The sequence below is a fragment of the Anneissia japonica genome, unplaced genomic scaffold (assembly GCF_011630105.1).
Source record: "Anneissia japonica isolate Jap-2015-1 unplaced genomic scaffold, ASM1163010v1 scaffold16607_len328336_cov185, whole genome shotgun sequence".
In the NCBI taxonomy this organism is placed as follows: domain Eukaryota; kingdom Metazoa; phylum Echinodermata; class Crinoidea; order Comatulida; family Comatulidae; genus Anneissia; species Anneissia japonica.
Window position 1 is genome coordinate 79,610 of NW_022703093.1, and position 19,350 is coordinate 98,959.

General features: G+C 35.6%; 3 protein-coding genes across 3 annotated transcripts; 1 reads left to right on the top strand and 2 right to left on the bottom strand.

Annotated features, from left to right (window-relative positions):
• Nucleotides 1-218: 218 nt before the first annotated feature.
• On the bottom strand, nt 219-4,046 carry LOC117104310 (galactosylceramide sulfotransferase-like). Its single transcript, XM_033245102.1, has 2 exons — nt 3,905-4,046; nt 219-2,896 (listed from the first exon to the last, which is right to left on the bottom strand). Exons 1-2 carry the CDS (start codon nt 4,018-4,020, stop codon nt 1,828-1,830), a joined length of 1,185 nt encoding a protein of 394 aa, XP_033100993.1. The 5' UTR covers nt 4,021-4,046; the 3' UTR covers nt 219-1,827.
• Nucleotides 4,047-7,511: 3,465 nt separating this feature from the next.
• Nucleotides 7,512-12,263, top strand: LOC117104297 (profilin-1A-like). The gene is made up of 3 exons (XM_033245081.1): nt 7,512-7,730; nt 8,259-8,447; nt 11,467-12,263. Exons 1-3 carry the CDS (start codon nt 7,620-7,622, stop codon nt 11,629-11,631), a joined length of 465 nt encoding a protein of 154 aa, XP_033100972.1. The 5' UTR covers nt 7,512-7,619; the 3' UTR covers nt 11,632-12,263.
• Nucleotides 12,264-12,348: 85 nt separating this feature from the next.
• LOC117104305 (general transcription factor IIF subunit 2-like) lies at nt 12,349-19,350 on the bottom strand. The gene is made up of 7 exons (XM_033245096.1): nt 19,173-19,350; nt 18,613-18,686; nt 17,992-18,149; nt 15,842-15,923; nt 15,501-15,597; nt 14,629-14,772; nt 12,349-12,594 (listed from the first exon to the last, which is right to left on the bottom strand). The coding sequence occupies exons 1-7, from the start codon at nt 19,230-19,232 to the stop codon at nt 12,478-12,480; spliced, it is 732 nt and encodes a 243-aa protein (XP_033100987.1). The 5' UTR covers nt 19,233-19,350; the 3' UTR covers nt 12,349-12,477.

Consider the following 19,350-nt stretch of genomic DNA (forward strand, 5'->3'; position numbering starts at 1 on the left):
CGAATTTGTCAGGGCGAGAACTTGTGATTGACCCCCTTTGCCTTCTAAGTTAATTGAACACATGATAGTACCAACTCAAATAGAAAGAACATTTTAAAATGTTAACCTAAGAGAAGGGCCTCAATGTGTATTGATCGAAGAAGAAGAATATGTTTGTGATAAATAAAACCATGATGAAAATGCTTATATTTAGTTTCAAACACATGTGTGTGGCTTATATTATAAATAAGGTAAGCCCTATGTCGTATTGTTTTGTATGGGGGTGGGGGTATTATGAATTATTAACCGGGAAAATTATTGCCTTTGACACCACCTGCCTCCGACCCAAGACCCCTGTTATGGCTGGTTCCAATGTCGTAGACACCAGAATACTCAAAATGAAAGGTGAAGGAACGATTTCTGAAATGTAGGTCAGAGAACCATCAAGCCTGCTTGCCATTGAATCGGACCTGAGACCAATTCCAATTTACCCAACTCTCAAACGTTGTCGACGAACTCCCTACGCTGGTAGTATAGCTCTACTTTTAATAAGTACAGTATGTTACTTTTTATTGTCATAAATCAAATCATAAGTAGGCCGCAGAAAAGACAGAAAAACCGAAAAATAAAAAGTAAAAAAGCTTTCGCTTGCCTAGTTTTGGCCTTCAGAGTGAGGGTCCCCCACTTTTAAGTAGAGTATTCAAAAAGAATATGCTATTAACCGTTTCCGACTTTTTCTTCAGATGCTCCTTCAGTGTCTTAAAAAAAATCAGTTTTACACTAGTCCTATTAATTCCTCTTCCGCTAGAGCTAAATTGGCATTAAGCTTTGGTCCAATTATCACAATAATCATTACGTGTGTTACTTCTTTACTGTCTAAACTTAGAATTAATGCAATTATGCAATGCAGGTAAAGGCTAATTGCATAAGTGAAAATCAATATCATTATCAACCCACACCATATGTTGTTAATGATCGTGACACAATGGAAACCGGGTGACACGCAACAGTTGTATGAAACGCATAATCAGCTGTGGCTATACAACGTGTGCTGATGATAACTATGACAAAATCTCAAATATTACATTGTTTTCGGGGATAGGATACCTGTTCATTTTGTATTTTTCTTGCGTATGCTGTCATATTTGGCGGACATTAACTCAGTTTTATTTTTACTTGTATGATACTGGGTACAGATACTGGTACAGCCATTTATAATGCGCCTTTTCCTTGAGGTTAAAGCGTACGTACGCCAAGTCTCATTGCTCAAGGAAAAACTCAACACAACACCCGGTATATTCTCTAAACCTCTGTACCGCAACCATGGGTCGCGATCCAGTGTTTAGTTCAGGAAGAAATTTTAAGTCCATCGCCTCAAAACAAATTTGGTCGTAACAAACCAAAGTGTCGACAAAAGGATGCCAACAACCGAACCCCGATGCATGTAGCTTGTTCCACAAAATCGCTACTTGCATAGCCGACAGCTTTCGTTGGTTGGTCGTTTCGGGGAGCTTTCCCGGTTGCGCCGGGGACTGCCACGCTAGTGCAACATCGCAACTTGGCTGATGTCTTTTTTGCTTTATCAAAAAATGTACTAAACCGGGCTCCTGTTTAAGTTAACTAAGACAGGAATGTATACGGCAAATGTCAAGCTAAAGCCTGGTTTTCCTTAAGAATCGCTAGTTTTATTTATTTATTTTGGTTTCTAAATTATACCATGACCTTTCTAAATGGCATCTTTTCGTTGCTTTAAATTATAGGCCTAGTTTCTTCTCACAAGAGTGTCGGCGAGTTTTACGATCATCGGATTCCTGTTGAAAGGTTACCATGATAATTATAGTTGTTCGTCTAGTTATCAAGTCCTTGCCTTTTGCGTATCAATCTTGAGTATTCTACATCATTCAAAGCAAGAGCTTTGCAAAATTCTCCTGCATCATCTTTAACTACAATGTTGTCTTCACGGTAATCGCTGACGTCACGTTTAGATGTATCTATGCATTCACTTTGAATCTCTTCAAGCCGATTCTCGAATTCTTTCAGATCATCCCAAAACATTGATCCATACTCCGAAATCTTCCTCCAGAGTGTTTCGTTATAATAATTATAAAGTTGCATATCCAGGGCGTTCCATGCCTTTATTCGCTCTTTTGTTTCTAGTTTAAGTTGGTAACGAATATGAGAATTTCGAATCCCTTTAGAAATGTACAAAATATCATCCGTCTGCCAGCATAATTTTTGTTTCATCAACACCAGCGAATGATTAAAATATTCTGATATTAAAACAAAGTCAAGCTCTTGTTTTAACGATTTAAATACGTCGTTAAATGCACTTCTGTCATTTTGCAGGGATGTGTCTAAGCCTAGATCAAATATCTGGCCGTTTTTAGCTTGGTTTTTAAAAAAGAAACCAGTGGTGTTGTAGAATTTGTCAGGGTCAGTGAAAAAAGTGCCTATTGGATCTTCGCTATTTGTAATGTGAGCACTATTTGCAAAATTAAAGTAACCAAATGCAGATTCGAACTGTGACACAGGGTTTCGGAGAATTGTCACATATGTAGCATTTGGGAAAACGGCTTCCATCTCTTTTCGGTTATACCGCACGTGATTCGTCAAAAAATGGTACTGATGACGTGAATTACTTTGGTGGATCATGTGACGTTTGAAGAGTTTGTAGCTAGATATGACGTGAGTTCCGACTCCAACCCCGAATGTAAGATTGCGTGAATAGCCATATCTCTCAAATATCGAAGCTAATGTTGTACTGGCAGTTTTGTGGGTTTTTATAAATACAATTCTGTCCTTTGCCCGGTTCTCTGTCCCGCATTGTAGGCCTATTTGGTGAGATTGTGAGACGAAGGCATCGATTCTGGGATCAGGTGAGACGAAGTCATCGATTCTGGGATCAGCCCTGTTCAATCTGAAACCAAAATGTAATTAGAAGTGGAATATGATCGATAATAGGCCTACAGTCTTAGCCAATTCAAACATTATGCCAGTTTGTTTGGGTTTAACCGTACTTTTTAATTAAAAGTACATTACCTCGTTGGCCAAAACTTTTGGTCACTAAAAGAAAATGCAATCCTAGACAGGTAGGGCTATAAAAAATACAACACTGGGAAGTAGGTCTATTTTTTAATTCAGTTTAAACGAATTTCGAATCTTTTTTTGTAGGCCTACAAAGGAGGTATGCATAGATCGATGGCGCATTACAAATGCTTTATTATTACCATTAATGATATTATTATTATTATTATTATTATTATTATTATTATTAATTCATCATTATTATGAATGCATCATTATTCATTCATTAATGATGATATCATTGTTTAATGTTGTCATTATTATTATTAATAGTTATTATTATCAATATTATTATTATCATTATCACTGTGAGTATTATTGTTATTATTACTATACGGTAATTATTATTACTAGGTCTACTATTATTTTTACTATCCAACTAGGCAGTTATTATTATTATTATTAATTGAAACCGAGTAGGCGGACTGAAAATAAATAACGGGCCGTATCCAATTGCCATTGGAGGGTGGGGTTATGGGGTGTGCAAAAAATAAGCCAAATGGGTTATGGGGGTCGTAATACCATTTCAATGCCCAAATACAATAGATTACTGGTAAAAATGTAAGAATTAAGATTCCCTTTTTTTAAAAACAAATGTATTCTCGACCATCTTCAAAGTATGGAACTTTTTCAATTTGGTGATATACTATCATTGGATGGAATTGCATGAGGTGTCTTACAAAACAGACAGAAAGGAGTAAGAATATTAACTGCAGGTTGTTTAGTGACAGTGGAAAGTTTAATAGAAACAAATTAGTCGCAAAATATAATCAATTGTCAGGATTACAGCACATTCAGCTTCCTTTTATTTTCCTATTTGAAATGAAAATATTGTACTTACATTTTATTCTCAGAGAGTACATGAAAGCTGCTACGACGAAGAATAAATTCGTAAAAACATACTAAACAAAACGTGAGGAGCAAGATGTAGCACAGCAACTGGACTAACGACCGCATCGCAGCAGATTAAAAGAAGTACTGAATTAAAATTACGGTCTCATGATATTGCTTCAGTGATCAGGGACAGTACCATTATGATTTCTAGGGGAAATAATTATTAGCAGCGCCGTAACTAGGTGAGAACGGGCCCCAGTAGTGCAATATTAATTGCCGGGCCCCGGTGATGTGAAGTGCCAACCGGGGCCATAGGTCTGAGTTATGGATAGTGGGGAATGGTGTTGGGAGAGGGAGATTACTGGGAGCCGTGAATTTCCCACGGTGGGATCCGGGTAGAGGATTCCCCGAAAGCTCCGACGTCTTAAATTTTCATGAGCCGTATTTCGAATTTAAAGAATGAAAATTCTAGGACTTGTAGTACTACTAGGCAAAATAATAATCTTTTGATTACACACATTTGTATCAGCGGCACTCGCGATAACTGTGGTGCATTCAAAAACAAATACACTAAATAGGCCTACCATAAAAAATGCATCATTGAAATACAGTAACATACTGAGCGTTTGGTTAATTGATATGGTTCCTGCCTCTTGCACGCCTGGGTTCAATACCCGGCTCTGCATCGAGTATTGAATTCGGGTCTTTTATAATAACAAAAACGCTCAGCTCCTGAATAACCCTCTCAGGAGAGTTAGGCGAGTTAAGGACCAGGGTCCACGTTTATCTAACTAGAAAGAAGCTTAAATTCTTCTTAAGTCCATTTTTCGCTTAAGTCAAAATTATCCATATTGCTTAGCTTAAAATTGCTTAAAATTAGAAAGTCGATTGTACGTTGGCACCATCTAAAAACGATTTTTAAGCCAAGATTTTTCTAAGATTGGGTAATAAATTAGCTTAAGGTGGACATTTTAACTTTTTTGACTTAAGACATGCTAAGCTGAGATTGATAAATCCCGGGCCATGTATGTATATCAGTATGTATCCGTTTGATGTTGTAGAGTGGGTAGTTGGCGCCGAGCTATGGCAGCCGCGGGTCCCCGGGGACCCAGCCCGAATTTCCCCGTGTGTAGAGGCATACATATATGAGGACAAAAATAAAGAATTATTATTATACAGTGAAAGAGACCAGAAGGTGCACACTTCACATTAAAATATACATTAAAATATTTTAATGTATATTATATTACTATATAGTAAAAATACATTAAAATAGTAGACTATGAAATCTCAAAGTACTGTACAAGACAATAAAAGAGAAATATTTAATATTACAAAATTACGATACATTCATTAAAATATCTTTAAAACATTCAGAAATTTCGTTATAATTTAAAAGAATCGATTACAGTTAAGGTTCATCATTCACATTATGCTAAAATTTCACTTCTTGTTTTCACTGCCCTCTTTGTATGTCTTCAGGAAATATCCATTAGTTTCATCTTTATGTTCGTGGTTTGTATGTTATTTTTACCAAGTTAAACTTTCGACAAATTTTAGACGTTGGCAATTTTGAATTGCCTCCCGGAAATTGAAATTCTAGTTCAAAACATCGTCTGTGAAGAATAAACAATCCATTTGTGTTTTATTTATACCGTTGCTGTGAACGGAGCATAATATCGTCCCTCACATCACGAACTAACACAATTAAATTCAATTGTGTTAGTTCGTGAAATCAAAAAAGCGCGTCAAAATACGCGCTGCTGTCGTTAAGGACTTTTTGTGTGGTAAAGAATACAAAATTGCTTGACAACCAATACGCGCTCGTTTTGACGCGCTACTGGGATTTCACGAACTAACACAATTGAATTTAATTGTGTTAGTTCGTGATGTGAGCGACGATATTTGCTAGCTCATTGTTAAAAATCGATAGCTTGTTTAACTCATTATGTCTCTAATGTATTTTAACAGTTTAATACAAGTTCACACTATACATCTTATACCAGCTTCCATGCTGCAGGTACACTGATTCACGTTTTCAGAAAATTCATTGTACGAAGATATCTTACGTTTTTACCCCAATGGCCAATGATAAATCGGAACTTTCGTCACTGATTTAAGAGAGGTCTATGCGGTCTCAACAGCTACCGTAGTTCTAAACTAAAAAAATAAAATTGGTGGCACGTAAAATAATATCAATAATTTCTACTCTAAAAACCTAAATATTATTGAGGTGCTTTTTTTAAAGTTTTACTTTAAAAATATTAAGTTGGAAATTGTTTTTAATTATCATTTTTAGGCCTATTTATGAATAGGGCCCTAATAGCCTTGGCCCGCCGCGTGACTTTGAAATGGCGCGCACTGCCCATCTCTACGCTGCTGAATATTAGATTGTGGAACGTATACAAAGATACGAAATTTTGTAAGCTTGGATCTACTTTTAGAAAATGACTCGGAAGTAGGCACTGGATCAAACTTCTTGGGCACCCATAATTTTATAATGGGGAAATATTAACGTCAAAGATAATCATGATAAGAGAAACAGAAAACATCAAAGTGTGGGAATCCAATTGGAATATATCCTCAGTGATCAAAAATCGCAGAATTTATATTTTTGAAAGCAAGCGCATAGCACATTAAAATGACACTCATGGCTCCCATGTATGTAGGTAAGCCGGATATAATCCGTATTTACGTGTCCAACAAACTGTCTCATAAAACAACCTAGGCCTATTAATGACTAAATCTAGGTTTCCATAAAATCGTTACACTGTCATTACAATTTTTTTCACTGCGTAGCTGTCCCACCCACCCTACCAGCGTTGGCTCCCAAATTTGCCGACAGGGGATCCAATATATCCGACGGGGTCCGAATCAAGAGGACAACTAAAACCTTGGTCCGTGTAAAGGAATCATTAAAAAAAAAACATTTTTAGGGTTCACGGGGATAGTTTTTGTGGACTAGTAGGACTCGGACCAAAAATGTGCTTTTAGAACTACAATATTAGGGATTGTCAATAAAAATAACGTTATTTGGATAAACAATGTCCAACGGTGGTTGGGGTGGGGGGGACTCATTGTTAGATGAAGGTGTAAATGCTACATCCTTAAATATGTTTAAACCTGTGATTGAAAAGCGTTGGGCTGACCACCCGTTAAAATTTTGCGCCGTATAAAAATAGTGCAGATTACACATTGAGCGCCCTATAAGTATTGTATGCTTGGCTTCTTTACCCAGGATTACAGAAGTTACTGCCATCCAGGAAAGCAAGTAAATCATGACCACTGAGTGACTCCACCCGGAGTCTAGCCTATCAATCATACTATCAAGATCAACATCAGTGGTGTCTGCGCGAAAACACGTTGTGCGTGCTTTGGGAGACACATCTACTGCGGAAATACCGGAATAGTATAATTAATATAAACACATTTCAATTTTACCCATATGGATCGGCACCCTTTTCGCTGAATAATGTAGAATTTGAAGTACCGTAGATTCAAATTAGCCTAAACAGACAACATTAATGTTAACGAAAACTTGATATTCCATACCATTGTCATTTTATGGAGCGCTTTCGCGTGATGTGCGCACAATGCGTTGCTAAGATATGAACGCACGTATAAACATTCATTTCTATGGGTTACGGTACATACACAAAAGAAACAGCAAGTATAAGCTTAACACAGTGGTGTGCTCTAAAGTAACTCGCATATCCTAAAAAATGAGTTGGAAAAAATACGTTGATAAACAACTAGTAGGAACACGTAATGTTCGAAAAGGAGCGATTTTCGGCTTAGACGGAAGCACTTGGGCAGCATCAAAGAAATTTAAGGTAGGTCTATGAAACATAGTGGAGTCCTAAGTGAAATGTTTATGCGGTCTACAAACAATTGAATACACCCTACACAAAAGACACAAATTCTACCTTTTTAAAGCCGAGTATATATTTTGTTGAAAAAAATGCCATTATTATTATTATTATTGGTAATCATATTCATATAGAAGAAACTGAACGCCATTTCAGCAACTAGGCCTACAAAAGAAAATCCATCAAAAGACAATTAATCCCACTGATTTCCCATAGGTAGGCTCACTTCAATAACGACTTAAAATTCAGTTTGCTAGCAGTTTTAATGTAGGCCTAATATGTAACAACCAATTCATTGGAAGTTGATTGCATATTAATTTGTTACTTTTAAATTACACTTTTTTTTTATAAGAACACATTAAGAACACTGATGTCGAAGCAACTCAGATAAGCAACACTCGATTGAGAGAGTTTCACAGATTATTATAGACAGTACAGTATCCCAACTTTCATTCTTAAATTACTCTTTTGTAAGTTTGTTATTTATTTAAGGTTACAAGTGAGGAAGTCAAAGGTCTGGTCCAAGGCTTCGCCAACCCCTCGGGTCTGCATTCAACGGGAGTAAAACTAGCTGGACAAAAGTACACTTTCTTAAGGTCAGACGGACAAATGATCTACGCCAAGAAAGGCGGAGATGAAGGCTGCTGCGTGGCAAAGACAAAGCAAAGTAAGAAATACCAGGCAACAGACTGCAATAACAATTAGAATTTATGTTCAATAAATACATATCAGGTGTGATAAAAATTATTCATTATCGATTAGACAGAAATTATAATGATACAGAAAAAAATTCAGTGTTCACCAGTCGCTCTGAATAATGTTGAAGTACAGTACATATTTATTTTCATCCAAACCACGAATGATCGTAATAAAAAATAAATACTACAAGATCTTATAACTAAATTTGACTCAAGCCATTTGGTAGGCAAAGACAAAATCAATCACATAATGCATGACATCATAGATATGAAATTGCTCGCCACGTTTCTTTCTTTTTAAATCATTGGACGATCAACCATTTTGTGTAGCTGAACAAGTACTAATTTCCTTTTACTCCATTAAAAGTATATACAGTAATAGCAACTTTCAGAAAACGCACTCATGACCTATTTCTTCATTTGAAATTTTCTGATTTTTTCTTAAATCCAAAGTTTTTTGTTTATTTTTTTTTATATAATAATAAATAATAATAATAATAATAATAATAATAATAATTTATTTTTGTATAGCACCAATAAAAAATGATACTCTTTACAGAATGCTGGTATACATTGTCCACAACAGCAGCAATTTGTATAAAATTATTAATTAATTAATTGTTATTATTTTTATATATTTGTTTCTTTTTTTTAATTTTTTATTTTTAATAGAACGCTTGTTTGAATAAATAAAGTTGACGGATTTAAGATAGTATGGATCAAAGGTGGACAAAAAAATGAGTCGGAGGGCCTAAGTGAATTTTTGAATTAACACCAAGGGCCGCACCTAAACTTTATGTTTCCAGTGTGCTTCCAAAAAACCTACTGTTCTAACACTTTAAGCTCAGCTATACAAATAATCGGTGTCGGGCTATAAAAAAATAACAAGGTGTTTTTAAGCCAAAGATGGTTCGGCAGGCCACACACATAGGGGTTTTATTCATTTTCACTGGCTGCAAAAAAATCAGTCAGGCCACAAGTGGCTAGATAGATACTAGCATTATTTGAACTTCTGTGAGTCATGAACCAGCGAACCCTTACCGGGGCTTTTTAAAGTTTAAAACTTTGAAAAGTGCTAGTAAACGGAGGGCAATACTGGTTTGTCTGCTTTTCTGGTAAGCTATAGTATTTAGGACATTTACTGCTTAGTTTAATTGATTTTGTTTTCCAATTTTTCTTTCCGCTGTTTATTTTCTCAGCGCCTTGTGCATTTCTTTAAAATGAATACGAGCATTATACAAATCTTACTTATTATTATTATTATTATTGTTATTATTATTTTGATGAAAAAAGTGTACCTTTTTAGCAAGGTCTGCCTAGGTCGAAACTAACTCCAGCTATACAAAATTGATTAGAAGACTAAAAATGTTATTCTTATTAATGAGTATATAAGGATTACTATCCCCATTTTTTTTATTAATCTAATCTATGTAGAAAAACGCATTGTAACAACAAATATTACGGAAACAAATTGTTTAACATTAAATTCTCTTTAATTCAAAATAAAATTAACATAGTACAATAATGATTAAAATGACTCATTATGATTTATGGAATTAATTTTAAATGTAATTTCTAACTAGTACAAAAGATTCGTTTAAGCTATCATTATAATTAATGTATTTAATATTATACGTACAGGTATTGTTGATTAGATGATTATGATCGTTAATTATTTCTTTATGTTAAGTTTATTAGAAGTTTTAACGAATTTAATTTTAAAGAATAATTGTGGCTTGGTATGATTATTATTATTATTTTTTTAAATTATACCCTTTTAATAATACTGAAGCAAGTGCTTATTGATAAATTTAGTACTGTAGCCAATTTTCTTGAGTCTCTCTCAGAATAAATTTGTAATGCCAGAAATTTCATTGTTGCATGAGAGGCGGTTGTAACGGTGTGATTCTGTTTTAATAATGCTTTTGAAAATAGATGGTTGTGGTTTGATGTTTTATGAATATAAGTGTATTTTGGGAAGGGTTTTTGGCAAATGCAGAAATGGGTTCTATTTGTATTATAGGTAGAATTCTTAATTAATATGTGTGTCTAGATAAATCATATTTGTTGAATTAAAAGTGAAATTTACACGCGTGTACACACATTTACATTGTTGTTTGGGCAAGACTTGTTTTATTCCTTGTTTCGCATACTTATTTTGTTTAACGATTATCGGAGGAGGGCGGATTAAAAATAAAAATGAAATTTTCTTATTTAGCAAATAGTTTTGCCAAAATCATCCAGATGGAGGAGAAAATAAAAATAAAATTTTATTGGTGAAGGTAAAACAGAATGTTTAAATGCTTCAAATTTATATAAATAGAAAGAAATATACATATATTATCTTTGGAGAAGGCAGCGGAGGGCGTAATAAAATAAAGAAAAACTTTTATTTTTATTCTATTTACACTTATTTTGTGGTGGCGGGTGCGCTAATTGGCCAAAAATAAAATTTTATTTTTATTCAAAATCATCAATATTTGCAGTTGGTAGCTTTGCTAAACAAGACTTGTGGGATCAGCAACAATATCTATGGGGCCAGGCTTAGCAGAATGTTCCACTTGTGATCAATTGCCAATTGCTGTTAACAACCAATCCATATGAAAGCCCTTCATTGGGGTTAACACTTCCATCGCTCACACCACAAACAAAAGAAAAGTAGACTGTGTGAAAACTAAAAAATGTATACATTTGTAATGTATATTCTTTATTACACAAAAGGTACCGTATGCAATGACAACGTTGATGAAAGAGTACAAACAGTTAATTTATACTTTCTGTTTATATACAGTATATTTTTTTGTGTGTGCATGCTTTTGAAAGTGCCATGTTTTCCTTTTTAGGAATTGGATAAACAAAACTAACAAATTCACTGTATACCGAAAGGTCCACTGATTAATCTCAGATAAGAAAGTATAATACATACTCCAAGTATTGAAATACACGCCATCGTGTTGGGATTCAATATTTCGACATTAATTATGTCATCATGATGATAACACGATGGCGTGTATTTCAATACTTGGAGTATGTATTATACTTTCACTGTATACCTTTCTCTTTTTCTAGCTATTATTGTTGGCGTCTATACTAAAGGGATCTTACCAGGCCAATGTAATTCCACCGTGGGCAAGCTTCAAGATTATCTAGTTTCTGTTGGATACTAGACACTAACAATTCATTTACACACAAATGTGTGTTCTTCAATAGCATATAAAGTTGACTGTGCAGATAGTAGATTGTTAAATATAATGCAACCTGACAACTATCTTGCAATAAAATAAACTGTACTTGAAGTTACAAAACAAATGTGTACATGTAATATATTGTTGTACTGTTTAAATTTTAGTGGATAACTAAAGCAAAATTTTATTTATACCTTGTTTAAAAACAGCTTTTACTCATGTAATTACCGTATGTGGTAATGAGGATGCGGCTCCACTTTTTTTTTCTGCAATGGCAGTGTGAGGCGACTGGGGAGGCATGCTTCTTTGTGGGGGATACACCCCCACACACCCCTAGACACGCAACTGGGTAGTTGGGCTAATGTCCATCTCAATCAATAAGGTAAACATTAAAAGATAATCCCTTTAGCTTACTATTGTGAAGCCAACACTGTAGTTGCAAAACTTTACCATGCAGCTTTTTAACAGAAACTAGTTCTTGCACTTACAAGTTCATTCTATAATGTTTAGTTCATCCATATTCCAAATGTACACATCTTGAGCTGCCCATCCACTGAATGGCTGTTGTGCGGAGCACAGCATCATTTAAATCTTGACCTTAGATTGCAGTGGACGAAAAATCATGCCACACAATTCAAGTTTCACACACAAAGTGAAATGGTGAGCAGAGTTCATCACTCAACATGCTCAATTTTTGTATGTGTTAAGCCTCACAAGGCAACTTTCACACACAAAATGATGTGCGCACGAGCAGATTAAACAGAGCTGTTTTCATGCTCAACCTTGTACAACTCCTTTACATGTCAGGTCATTGACTTTTTTTCGAGATCATGAACTCTCACTTTTATCGTAGTGTCTGTATTCAGGCTTCAGTTCCCACATGCATTTATGCGGAGCTTTTAAATTGTAATTTGCAACTTCCTTTAAGATCTCCTTTAAGTATGTCTGCAAGTAAAAACAGAAATAATTTATTTTACATTGCTCCTTCAAATATGTGGCAAAGACCAGTCACTTGTCGCAAAAATTGATTTTTAGTTATTAATACATATTAAAGATGAAAATGAGAGCTATTATAAATGGTAAAAGAATAATTTAAATCCGACATTTCCTAATAAGTTACAAGCGTTAAAACATACAGCTGTTTAAAGTACAGTATTTGAGAAATCAGCCATCAAAGTTTATGATTTCTGGCATTTCTCAGGCAGAAACCATCACAAAATTGCAAAAAATTGTTGTTTTAAAATTGAAAATGGGGAAATACCATGATGTATAGATATATAAAGGTTAGTTTAGCACAATGAAATAGATTTTAAAAATTTTGACATTTCAGCATGCATCTCTGAAACACGATTAGCGATGAGTGACTGGTTTGTCTTGTCTTTGCCACATGCAGTATACTGTAATCATAGAGTAAGTGCCAGGAGGCCTCTCAATAAACAAAGTTTAAAGGTTTTTTTCTTGCATACATTTTGGAACCAGCAGTGCCAATAGAAAAACTTAATTACTGTCTTTATAAGTGGTAATCCACTTGACATGATCAACCTATATAATGATTTGCCCTCCAATTTGAGACCACTTTGGGACCTGATAATTTTGAGTGGTTTCTGAGTACGGTCTCTACTTAGAGGTTAGCTTTGTGTTAAAAGATTGATAATTGTAATTTGGCACATTGAAAAAGTGGTCTCGAATTAGAGGGGTGTGGGAATTAGAGTCTCAAACTGGAGAATGCACTGTATTTAAAAAAAAAACTACTGTAAATATTTTTCTGCCTTTGTATTTAACTGTACCAGTTTGGGACCAGCGATTTATGGACTTGCGTGTCTGTGCTGGTTCCACTCTGCCTGATGTGTCAATTGATTTTTATTTTATTTGTATTATAATTTTAAGGCAAAGAAATTGAATAAAGAAATAACCACAGAAACAAACAATTGGAAGGTATGCAGTATAACTTTCAACACACTTGATAACATACCGCGTAAAACTAATAATATCCCATTACTCTATTAGCACCCCTTCTAATAGTAACCCACCCTAAAATTAAATCTAAAATAATAACCCATGGTGTTAATATTAGACTCACTAAAATTATAGACAATATAATTATGTTATTAGTTTTTTCTTTCTCTTTTTTATAACATTAGTTAGAATAGCACCTGTGAATTATGTTCCGGTCAACCATTGTTTGACAATGGTCTTAAATTGCGGGAGAACGGTGCGATGATGTGCGGTTCTTCTGCTATAGTCCTTTCATTTCGGTTCCTTTCCTTAGTTGGTTAGCATAGAATCTTTAGTTGGAATTTCTTTTTTTCTTATTTTATTTTAGCGCATTGAGACTTCAGTGTAATGTGCTATAGTAAATCCCACTGCATTACAAAACATTTTTTGTTGTTTTAACACAATTTATTTCTTAAAAGAGGCGTGTAATGATGCTTTCTTGAATTTACTCTTTGGTAATTCAGAGCATTGTTCCAATTTCAATTCAAAATAAGGATATTTCAGTATAACTTTTGATAGTTCATCGACCAATATTTTTCCAATTTCCCTCGGCGACATGTAGCTACAAAACGACCAGGAGCCACGAGACCATGTTTCTAGTTCTTGACAATTCAATTGGGACATATCCAACAATGCCTCTTCATGATATTCTTTGTAGACACCATTTATAAACAAAATTATATCACCAAAGTTTGTTTACTTATACTGTAGTTATTAATTTCTATGAATTGCCAACACGAAAAGCTGGGCTGGGTGGGAATTTACTTTTTCCAAGTGCATACATTAGGCTTAGTAATAGCAAGCCACTACGCTAATATTAACCCATGCTCTAACAGTAACTCATACTCTAATATTAACCCACCCTAAAAAAACACAATAGAAAAAAAGAATAGTAACCCATGGTTATTATCAGTTTTACTTTATGTCCTCAATAACATCTTTTAAACCTAGTGAATTCCTGCAAGTGCTCAGATATCTACTTACCACTGGTTGATTCGTCAGCTTAACTAAATCCTTAAGTTGGTAATACTGATGTTTCTCAAATGCTTGAAATAATTTTTCAAGGACGTAATCCTTATCAGCCCTGGATCTTTTGCCTATTTCCTTTTTACGAGCTTCATATTCAACCTATACAACAACAAAAAATATCACTATACAGTTCATTCTATATATCTAAGTTTTAACATATTAAACAGTAGCATGTACAAGAATGGCAAAAAAGGTTATTCTTTTACAGAATTACGTTTTTATTTCATTTTTCTTTGCTTCTCAAAAACCATGTTGTATATTCTGAAAATATACTTTAGAAACGAGGTGGCTTGACTGCTGACTTTTGCTCACTATCTGATAACATTAACAAATGCTCATTCTTGCATTGAAAATGAACACCAGCATCTAACAACAGTGTGAGCCAATAGAGCTCCTTGAGAAAAAGCCTTTGATTACACAATGTGTCAATGTTCATCTACCATCCCTCTTTCCTTTAGGTTTGATACTATTCAAAGTCAATAAAACTCAATGAACATGAATAATACTTCCATGGATAACCCAAAGAAGCTGTGATGTATTATTCCAGCTTATCAGTGGCGTATCGAGGGGGTGCGCATCCCCCCAAAAAATACCTGCACCCCTCCCATCTGGCCCAAAAAAAATGCTTAAGTAGTTAAAATAACCTCAAATCACCTTCTTTTGTGAGCTGGCACCCTTCACCTAATCACTGAACCCCCCCCCCACCTCCCCCCCCCCACTTCACCTTCACTCAACCTATCAGCCCCCACATACCAAGATACACCAATGCAGCTTTTGTCAACAGGGGTCCATTCCCTTACCCCGAATGATGTCTAAATAAAGCTTACATTAGTTGCATGATTTGAAACTGGCTTGAATTTGTTTGCCACTTTAGTAACCTGTACTATCGTTCGTCCAGTTTTTGATGCATTTTGCATTTGCTGTCTGTTAAAAAAAAGAAAAAACAGTTTTTAATAATTTGAGACAGACAAAATACCAATGAATACATAACCACTTTGGCATACTGTAATCAACAATTTTTGTTCTTAATTTTCAAAAATGAGTGAATATATAATCAATCTAATAGCCCTGTCAAATTTTGTTTGACAAAAACATGCGACACACCCAAAATATGGTCAGGATGACATCACATCATGCAACTTGCATTCATTTTTCTGGCTTTACTTACTTTTTGAGACGCATGTAGCCTTCCGTTACTACTGGTCTACACTCGCCCTTTTCGACAACTTTCCCTTCAATTGCAACTTTACCTAGAAAATAAAAAGTTGAAGTCACTAGGAAAACAATAGTCTATGTTTCACATGTAATAGATCCTTATACCATTTTTTACCCTTACACACAATACAATAAGTTTTTAATAAATTTTAACCTTACCAGGTACCCACTTATACTCCTGTGGGAGGGTGGTAGGTGGGGGGAAGAGAAGCAATGCAGATAAAGTGCTTTGCTCAATGACACAATTGAATTGCACAGCAAACCATTTCTACAAAGTACATGATACTAAATAAAATGTTATCAAAAAAAAATGTTGTGAATTAATTTATTCCTGTAAATGTCATCTGAAATACCTGTTACACTCCTATTGCTTTAGTCAAACTCATACAGTAAGCAGGAACTGTCTCTTATACACATCTAGATGTGTATAAGAGACAGGTGTTAATGGTTTGCACGTCACGACAGAATGTTTCTGTTGTGGTCTTACGGTAACTCCTCGAATAAAGCCGGCTTTATCACTTAGACGGTCTTACTAAAGTCATTCCTCTAAAGCCTGTCTCACATTATCACGACCAACAATGCGACCGTACCAACCTATGGTCGTATCTGACCGGAAGTAGGACCTGGCGACCAGTACCGACCACTATATTTTTTTCAACATGTTGAAAACTCTGTGACCATCGACGACCCTCTTTTCTACACGAGCAAGATTCTCATAGCAGCTCTCACACTGGTTGGTTCGGTCGTATACTTATCGTAGTGCATATACGTCGTGATAGTGTGAGAGTTGCTTAAGACCGCTTTGAGTATTGGAACACAAACAAGCACTCCCTGGTAACGCACGCAAATGTATCGAAATGAACGTAAATAAACGCTGTAGACCTATTTTTACAGACACTGAGAAGTGTGCAGAGTAATAGTCGTTCGATTCTCCAACTTTGACGATCTAGGCTTAGGTCTTGCCATTGCACTGTTGAATTAATCAGTAGAAAGTCATGACGAAAATGATTTAAGACCGTTTTCAGAATCCTCAGAGTAGGCTTTAAAATTTAAGACCGCTAACTGGTTAGACCACGGTATAGCAATGGTCTATAATCATAGACCAGTAGCGACGTCACGATTATAGCCAGCTAACCATTAAGACCGTCTAAAGACCGCTTATAGCAATCCGCACAAGGTGCTCAACCATAAAGTTAGTGGTTATCTCTTTCGTCCTATGTACACAGAGTGTGGCCGTGGTATGCGACAGCAACAGAAACATTCTGTCGTGACGTGCAAACCATTAACACAGCCGTGAAGCAAACAATATTCTTGTCTTATTCTGCAGTGTAGAGTACATGCTCAGTGAAGGATGACTGGATTGGTCAGAATATTTTTTGTTGCGCGACAGTTTTTGGAAATAAAAAAATTATTCTATGCTGAGCGACACAACGTTCTGTGGCACAGTTGCATCGTGTTCAGTGTGAATCACCATAAAGAATATAATAGGTTGTAACGCTCTGTGTACATAGGCCCTTAAGCAGGGTACTTAACCTAATCATTTAATCTCAAGTCTCCACCCAGAAATATAAATGAGTACAGTACTTAAAAGTATACTATTAGTCTTAGTCTAATACTCCATATTTTTTGTGACAAACTTTCCCATATATGGGCATGATGATGGCATACCAGAGGATAGTGTGAACTGACCTTTATTGGCAGCACATTATGGTCAACTCAGACAGCATCTACAACGCAACCCGGTGCAATTTGTTGTCGCGTTTGGCCTGTGTGAGTTAAACGTGCACAGACGGAATAAGTCTGTGTCTGGGATTTTGCATCTCACAACGACCTAAAGACAGTTGTCCTTGACGAGAAATCGCATTAAGCTGCGTTGTTGGATTCTGTCTGAGTTGGCCTTTAAAACTGCACAGGGAGTAAAGGAGGTTAAAGTGCTGTTTATAGGCCTATGTATTTGTCAATATGGATCCAGTGACCAACGGTAACAATGCTACAACTGCTTTCACACTCTCAATATCAAAGTCTATGCAAAACTTCCTGCTTGCATTTGTTATTAACTACATAGAAATATAACAGACTGATATAACTTGTATTTTTCATTACCACTTGAACTTGCTTCAGAAAAAACAGTTAACAGTTGTCGTCCAGTGCTGGACAATTGAAACTGGTGGTCAACAGGGGCCTCCAGGTCACCTGGATTTTTCTTTTTCTTTGCAAGATCAGAGTCCAATGCAAATGACACTTCAGCTTTGCCCATCTTCCTGTTGACAAAAACATTTTTTTATAATAAGATGTCAGACACAACGTTTATTATTCAATTAAAAGATGTATCCATCATGATATTATGTGGATGGAAATGCACATTTGGAGTTGAATGAGCCTCACAACCTACAGCCATAATTTAATTGGCATTGCTTTGAGTGGCAAGCTCGCTTATGATTTTGGTGGTGGATTAATTCTTCTCGGATAGGGACTATAAACAAACTATAGATTCGGTGTATAAAATTGGCTCATCATGTACTCTTCCAAAAAGCCTAACAAAAGTACTGTATTTCAAGCTCTTTGTAAAAACCAAAAAGGCAATCTTTAATATTTTGGGTCAATCAAGATTGAGCAGCACAATTTTTTATTTTATTTATTTTTTTTTTTTGCCTCAAAAGAGATACAAGTCAAGCTGCAATATAAATTTGCAAGAATATTCATTCAAGAAGTTGTTAATCTTACTTTCCAATTCGAAGTTTGCCCACAATTCCACTCTCCCCTACTTGTTCCCATTGCTCGGAGAGGTATTTTGGTACCTAAATTAAAATGAACAATAAAATAATTATAAAAAATAATTTATACATGTGCCAGACGGAAATTCAACAATTTATAGAAGAAATATTGTACAGTATTTAGCCTAGGCCCTAGTCATTATATAAGTAAACAACACAAATATCCATGTTTATTAGTATATTACATACCCCACCAGCTCAGTCTAGTAGTAGGCCTATCTATATGCTAGGCCCTGTAGGCATGCTTGCTGACTGAAATGTGGAAATTCTTACATCAGTTACTAGCCTTAGTCCCCAAACCAATGTTGTTGCTGCTTTAGCGTAGGCCCTACTACAATAGCCAACACCCAGGAGGAATGAATACCCGACTGGGAGGAGGGCCTCTGGCAGTGGCAGAGGCTGCCTAGGCCCTAGGCCAACATTGCGGATCTCTACTCAAGCGGCCTAGCCTCTAGCCTAAGCCTACGGCAGGGGAACCTAGGCTCAATTAAACATTATGCAAATTCCAACCTTTACTAGCCAAATACCACGTTCAGCTCCACTCAAGTCCAATTCAGCATCAGAACTCATTTTAACTGACTAGAAGTAAAAAGCATAGAAGTAAAAAATAGCTCAGATATGAGCATCCGACGAAAACAACGATTCCGCTCTAATAAAAACACAACCGCCCGCTTACTGTAGTACTTGT

What these genes read in the sequence shown, in the direction of transcription:
- LOC117104305 (XM_033245096.1), bottom strand. Translation starts at nt 19,232, where the DNA reads ATGAGTTCTGATGCTGAATTGGACTTGAGTGGAGCTGAACGTGGTATT. An exon ending in GTGGTATTTGGCTAGTAAAG is followed by an intron (nt 18,687 to 19,172) that starts GTTGGAATTTGC and finishes ATTTTAATTTAG; the next exon opens with GTACCAAAATACCTCTCCGA. An exon ending in TTCTGAAGCAAGTTCAAGTG is followed by an intron (nt 15,924 to 17,991) that starts GTAATGAAAAAT and finishes TTTATTTTCTAG; the next exon opens with GTAAAGTTGCAATTGAAGGG.
- LOC117104310 (XM_033245102.1), bottom strand. Translation starts at nt 4,020, where the DNA reads ATGCGGTCGTTAGTCCAGTTGCTGTGCTACATCTTGCTCCTCACGTTT. An exon ending in GTACTCTCTGAGAATAAAAT is followed by an intron (nt 2,897 to 3,904) that starts GTAAGTACAATA and finishes TTTTGGTTTCAG; the next exon opens with ATTGAACAGGGCTGATCCCA.
- LOC117104297 (XM_033245081.1), top strand. Translation starts at nt 7,620, where the DNA reads ATGAGTTGGAAAAAATACGTTGATAAACAACTAGTAGGAACACGTAAT. An exon ending in CAGCATCAAAGAAATTTAAG is followed by an intron (nt 7,731 to 8,258) that starts GTAGGTCTATGA and finishes TATTTATTTAAG; the next exon opens with GTTACAAGTGAGGAAGTCAA. An exon ending in AGCAAAGTAAGAAATACCAG is followed by an intron (nt 8,448 to 11,466) that starts GCAACAGACTGC and finishes TGATGATAACAC; the next exon opens with GATGGCGTGTATTTCAATAC.